At 52.6% G+C, this 6,224-nt stretch overlaps 1 protein-coding gene across 4 annotated transcripts in view; it reads right to left on the minus strand.

Moving 5' to 3' along the window:
• The window catches only part of HNRNPM (heterogeneous nuclear ribonucleoprotein M), a 15,924-nt gene that overhangs the window by 763 nt on the left and 8,937 nt on the right, over positions 1-6,224 (minus strand). For 2 of the 4 annotated variants that reach the window (XM_015651631.3, XM_015651629.2), the window contains 7 exons: positions 5,856-5,916; positions 3,812-3,913; positions 3,185-3,229; positions 2,720-2,794; positions 2,232-2,330; positions 734-1,515; positions 368-419 (listed from right to left, as the gene is read on the minus strand). In XM_015651631.3, the coding sequence (XP_015507117.1) occupies positions 368-419; positions 734-1,515; positions 2,232-2,330; positions 2,720-2,794; positions 3,185-3,229; positions 3,812-3,913; positions 5,856-5,916 (1,216 nt within the window). The remainder of the gene's footprint in view (positions 1-367; positions 420-733; positions 1,516-2,231; positions 2,331-2,719; positions 2,795-3,184; positions 3,230-3,811; positions 3,914-5,855; positions 5,917-6,224) is intronic. The other 2 variants (XM_015651628.2, XM_015651632.2) reach the window with 2 other exon arrangements.

Here is a 6,224-nt window from a genome sequence, read left to right on the forward strand (position 1 = left end):
CCCGGCACCGTGACCCCGCGGCGCTCCCGGCTCCCCGCCCGGTGGATTTATCCCAGCTCGGGATGTGGAAGGAGCAGAGCACGAGCTCTGTCTGGAACAGGAGCCCCAGGCTCCACTCACAGCCCAGGCTGGGTTTGGCTGCTGTGGAATCACAGAATGGGCTGGGCTAGGAGGGACCATCCACCTCCCGCTGTCCCAGGTGCTCCCAACCCCATCCTGGCACTGCCAGGGATCCAGGGGCAGCCACAGCCGCTCTGGGAATTCCATCCCAGCCAGGAATCCCTCCCCAGTATCCCATCTGACCCCATCCTCTGTGTTATCTGGCCATTATTCATATTCATTCCTCAGAGTGAGGAAAACAACTCACCACATTCATTGAATTTGTCTTTCAGCATTTTCCATGTAAAATCAAAAGGCAGCTGTGGGAAGAGAGGAATAAACCATCACTGAGGCTCTGCTGAACGACCTGCAGGCACCCCCAGCTCCCCACAACACATGGAACCCAGCCCAGGACAGCCACTGCCATAAAACTGTGGGATCACAGGGAGCCAGGAGCTCTCCTGGGATGGAAATGGCTCCAACTCCTCCCAAAATCTGGCAGTGTCCAGTACTGGACACTGTGATTGGAAACGGAGCATGGATGAGATCAACACACCAGTGACAATGAATGCCACGGGTGGGAACGGGCAGGAGAGGGAACGGGGGAGCACCAAAAGGAAGAAGGGGTACTCACATTCCTCACAAATATCTGGCAGGCTTTCCGGGCCACCCCGGCCGCAGGGCCTCCGGCTCCTCCCAGGGACCCTGCAAAATTCCCTGCAAAGTTGCCCCGCTCCATGTCCATGGGCCGCTCGAAGTTGCTGCCCATGGGCAGCCCCATGCGCTCGATGCCTGCCCCCATGCCCTGCCCCATGGGCGGCCCCATCCTCTCCATGTTGGCAGCCCCGATGCGCTCCAGGCCCATCCTGTCCATGGGCGCGGCTCCCATCCTCTCTATCCCGATCCTGTCCATGGGCGGGCCCCCGATGCGCTCCAGCCCCGCGGGCATCCTCTCTATCACCTGCCCCATGCCCGCGCCCATGCCCGCGGGCACCATGCGCTCCAGGCCGATGCCCATCCTATCCATGCCCGCGCCCATGCGCTCCACGCCGGAGCCCATCCTGTCCATGGCGCCGCCCACGCGCTCCATGGCGGCTCCCATGCGCTCGATGCCGAAGCCGATGCCGGAGCCCATGCGCTCCATGCCGGAGCCCATGCGCTCCATGCCCGGCCCCATGCGCTCCAGGTTGGGGGCCAGGTGGTCGATGCCCAGCGGGGCCATGCGCTCCATGCCCGAGCCCATCCGCTCCACGCCCGAGCCCATGCGGTCCAGCACCAGCCCCATCCTGTCCATCTCCGAGCCCACCCGCTCCATCCCGTGCCCCATCCCGGCCGGGATCCGCTCGATCCCCGCGCCCATCCGATCGATGCCAGGGGCCATCCTCTCGATGCCGGGAATGCTGGCGTTGCCACCACCTGCAACACAACACACGCGGCATCGGCGCCTGGCGGGAGCCCGAGCGGCTGCTCGCTCTGCTGGGTGAATCCCAACGCTCAGAGCTCCCTCCGGCCCGAGGCAAACCCAGGGGCTCAGGTCAGACCCCCCTGCCCCAGCCCTGGGACCCCAAAATAAGGAGCTGGAGCTGCTGGAGCCAGTCCAGAGGAGGCTCTGGAGCTGCTCCGGGGCTGGAGCCCCTCTGGGAGAGCTGGGGGGGCTCAGCTGGAGAGGAGAAGGATCCAGGGAGAGCTCAGAGCCCCCTCAGGGCCTGGGGAGCTCCAGGAGAGCTGGAGAGGGACAAGGGATGGAGGAACAGGACACAGGGCATGGTCCCCACGATTCTGAAATGTTGTGATTTGACCAAATTAAGTCTGGAAAATGATGGGGGAGCTCTGTCTGCTCAGTTTGGGTTCAGCTTTGCTCCCGAAATTCTGCAGTTTCATTACTGAGATTGCCCAGTGTTCCCAGGGAATGTGTTTGGAAGTTAAATGGGATACAGGCAGTGGGTGAAGCAGGATTTTGTTTTCATTGACAAAAATTAACAACTTCCCAGCAGCATTTAAAAGCCAGACAGCAAATTCCTACAGCAAATATAAAAACTGGGTTTTTTCTTATCTGTACCACCCCTGTAATTTTTGTGAGCAGTTCAGGGATGAAAAGCAGGCAAGAAATGGATTTCCTTTACTGCACTCACCTATTCCCCTCTCCAAGGTCTCTCCAAAACTCCGGGACATTCCCATCTCATTTCTTCCAAACTCCCTCTCAAATCCCCCTCCCATGGCCCGATCCATCTCTGCAAAGAAGAAGGTGCAGAAGTTTGCAGGGGGGTTTTGTGACCCCTGAGGGAACATTTTACCACAGGAATTGAAGATTCACAGCACAGGAAGGTTTTTGTGGTTTTATCCTGATCCTTCTGTCGTGGTTTCAGGAGCCCAGAGCCCCAGGGAAAAGCAGGATTTACCCCAGAACACACGGGAGGCTCTGGGGACTGGACAGAACCAGAATCCTTCTGAATAAACCAAATTCAAGGTACCACCAATGAATCTCTGGGTCTGTGCAGCTCAGAGGCCACAACATCAGCTGGAAAATCCCCAAGTTATTCCCATAAAACTGAGAAGAGGCTCTGGAAAGAGGGATCCCTCCCAGGGAAGGCAGCAGGACACACAAAACCCCGGTGCCTACCACTCATCCTGCCCATGTTCATCCCGGCTGGGAAGCGGCCGATGTTTTCCATGCCACCAAAGGGACCTTCCATTCCTAAAAAACAGATTTTCCAGGGAATCCTGAGCACTGCACTCCAGCTGCACACTGCACAGCCAGCAGCTGCTGCCACACAACATCCCCACAGACAGCGGGGTCAGGATTTGGGTAAAAATCACAGGATCACGGAGCGGTTTGGGTTGGGGGATTGAGGGAGCAGTTCCAACCCCCCCAGGGCTGGCCCTTCCACATCTCCTGAGCCGAGGAAGCACAGCTCAGGTTTTGTGGGATGTACCCACCCTCCCCACACACCTGCAGCAGTTTCAGTACCCAAAAAGGACCCAATTCTTGCTGAATTGGCGGTGATTTCCCAGCACACAAATTCCTGCCCCACGCGCACGGCTCAGCCCGCGGGACTCGCGCGAAGATCAAAGAACCACAGCTTACCTCCCATTTTATTCATTCCAAAGCCCATGCCTTCCATTCCCATTCCTCAAAATAAAAGAGAAAGCTTTATATAGCAGGTGTCACCCAAGAAATTCCAGCCAGAGGCTGCAGAACTCAAACCACACAACACATCCATGGCTTGGGCTGAAGAGCTTACGTGGGATAACTCTGAGGAGATTCCAACATTCCTGCTCAGAAAATCAAGCAGCAAAGGGGAAAAAACCCACTGGCGTTTTGACATGGAAAGCTGAGTGTGTGCTACTTTTTTTAGGTGGCTCTTTGAAACTTGTGCTATTTCAACAGATCCTCACCAAAGATTTGCAAGCCCACTAAAAGTGTTAAAAGTGAGAGATGGTTTGGAGTTTCATGGATCTTTGCAGTGTCTGCTGCTCATGCTCAAGAGTCAGAAAATGAGAGCTGTGTCTTGACCACAGTGAAAAAAAAATAAAAAAAAATGGAGCAGTTGGTTAAATTCAAGTTTCCATTATCAAGCTGAACAAAAAAACTCATTTGGCTTTAACATTCCTAAGAAACTACCAACTTTTTTTGGGGAGGCAAACAAAGCTATCTACCTTCTACACAGCTTAAAGCTCTCATGAAACAAAAGCATAGGAGTAATCTTCTTACCTCCAGGTCCCATGTTGCCCATTCCCATGCCTTTGTTTAAATGATTTGCATCAATAGGTTGACCTCCAGGTCCTAATCCCATGCCAATACCACCAAGACCATCTGAAGAAAATATTCAGATATCAAAAAAGCCTTCTTTCCATAGTTTGACAAAACAGCAAGTTTTATTTCTTAAGTAATTGACTTTCATTCTCCAAAAAAAGCTTGCTGTGTCCCCCCTGTGGGGTGTGTACTGAAAGCAGGGAAGTGTGGAGTAAATCAAGAGTAGATGTGTCTTGAAATAGGCTAAAAACTATCTCCAATTATTTGGTTTCGTATTTAAATTTCCATCTTAACTGCTGAGAAAACTCTGTTTGGAGCTGACTCCTGAAAAAGAACTGGCTAGAACACTGCTTGGTTTGGGCACAGTCCTCGGCTGAGGAGGGCGGAGTGGGCAATTTGGGAGAAGATTCCCCTAAACCTGTGCACAGTTCTCAGCCTGGCTTGCCAATGGCTCATTTCCCCCTCTGGCAGGGCTGGCCCCGTGCAGGGGGAACTGAGGCACCAGGAGCAGCCTGTGATCAATGACAGCCACCGATGGAATTGCGAGCACACAGCCAGCCTCTCTCCGAGCAAACACAACGCGGCGTTCCCAGGCAAGGAGCTCAACCTTCCTCAACCATTCCCCAGCCCAGAGAAAGAAGAAAAAGCCCCTTTTTTTTTTTTTTTTTTTTTCCTCCTGAAGCAGGAAGAAAAGTTCTCTGCTTGGCACAAACAGCAGCTCGTGGCATCCTCTGCCTGCAGGATTCCCTCGTTTCCAGCTCAGCACTGAACACAGGAGTGTTGAATCTTGTTTTAAAACAGCACAAGGTCCCCCTTCCCCGCCCCAGTAAAGGCCAAAATCCAGGCTTCCAGAGGGATTTAGGGAGTTTTACACCAAGGTAATGGAACTGGAACCCAATGGCTTTGTCCTGAAGAGAGGAACATCCTTACAGTGATCCTGCTGCTGAAAGCTGAACTAGGGAGGGACTAATTAATGATCATTAATAACGGGCAATTTAGCAGCACACAACAGGTCTGGTTCCCAGGAAGAAAAGAGCATCTGTCTGAATTGTGAGAATCCCAGAACCCCAGACTGCTTTGGGCTGGAAGGGAGCTCATCCTCTCCCAGGCTGTGCCCTGGGCAGGGACCCCGGCTGCTCAGGACAGTCCAAATTCCTCCAGCAGCCCCAATTTAGCTGCACTGGAACAAACTCAGCCTCCAGCTCTTCCAGTCCCAACTCTTCTCTTCATCAGTATTCCCAGCATCTCATCCCAGCGTGGGAGGGGCCTTTGGAGGGCCTCAGTTCAGCCTGGATCAAATCCACAGCTTTGGGTATTCCCAGGGATGGAGACCCCACAGGAGCTCTGAGCAACCCTGCCAGGAATGTTTCCTCACATCCACGTGCAGTCTGTGGATTTCCACTGCTGGTTTAGACTCCATCTTTTGGTTCATTCAAATTCCAAGTTGGAAGGAGCAGCTCGGGGCAGCCAATTATTCTGAATTTCCATCTCCTGGGTTTTGGTCGGTGCTTTCTGCATCCTGCACCTCCAAGAAGAGCCTGCTTCCCTCTTCTTTCCATATTTAATACACTGACAACATCTCCTCGGGAAATTCCAAGGCCTGGAAGACTCCCAGGTCCTGAATTCAGCCCTTCCAATTTAAGGGAAAAGATTCCATTCCCAGAGCACCGTCCCACAGGAGGAGGTGCTGACTGATCCAAAGTTTCCATTAAATCCCACTATTAATGGAAGGCACTGGGATCCTGGAATTGCAATGGAGAGCTCTGGAAGCCTTGAGAAGGTGAATGTTTTAAGACAAGCTTCTGGCCATGAGCTGAAAGAAGTATCCAAAAAATCACTGAGCAGCTCTTCTTCACTATTCTCCCTTCTGAAATTATTCAGGAATTTGGATCCCAGGTTTCCAGATTGAACCAGAGTTTTTTACTGGGGCTGGGACTGGTTCCCAGGTGCTGAACAGCCAAAAGAAAAGCAGAAGATGTTGAATCATGCAGGGGACACTTACGAGGGAGTTGTTGGGGTCGCTCTGGAGGGAAGAAATCTCCTTTGGGAAAGGCTCGTTCATCCTAAAAGGAATTCAACACGTTAAAGCTGGCAAGGAGAGCAAGAAATTATTCCCTGATGCTTAAAATTCTGAATTAAAATACAGAAATTTCAAGTTAAAGCAGACTTGACTGTAGTTTTGATTTGTCTTTTAGCAGATTAATCTGAATTAACCTTCCCTGATTGCATCAACTCAGGAGACAACAGTCAAATCACACATTTCCCCCTCTGGATTTTGATCCACCCTTGAAACCACAAATCCCCAAGTCAGGAGTGCATTCCCAGGCCAGGAAGCAGTGGGAAAGGGGAATGGGGAAAGGGGAATGGGGAA

This window comes from Parus major, chromosome 28, assembly GCF_001522545.3.
Source record: "Parus major isolate Abel chromosome 28, Parus_major1.1, whole genome shotgun sequence".
Lineage (NCBI taxonomy): Eukaryota > Metazoa > Chordata > Aves > Passeriformes > Paridae > Parus > Parus major.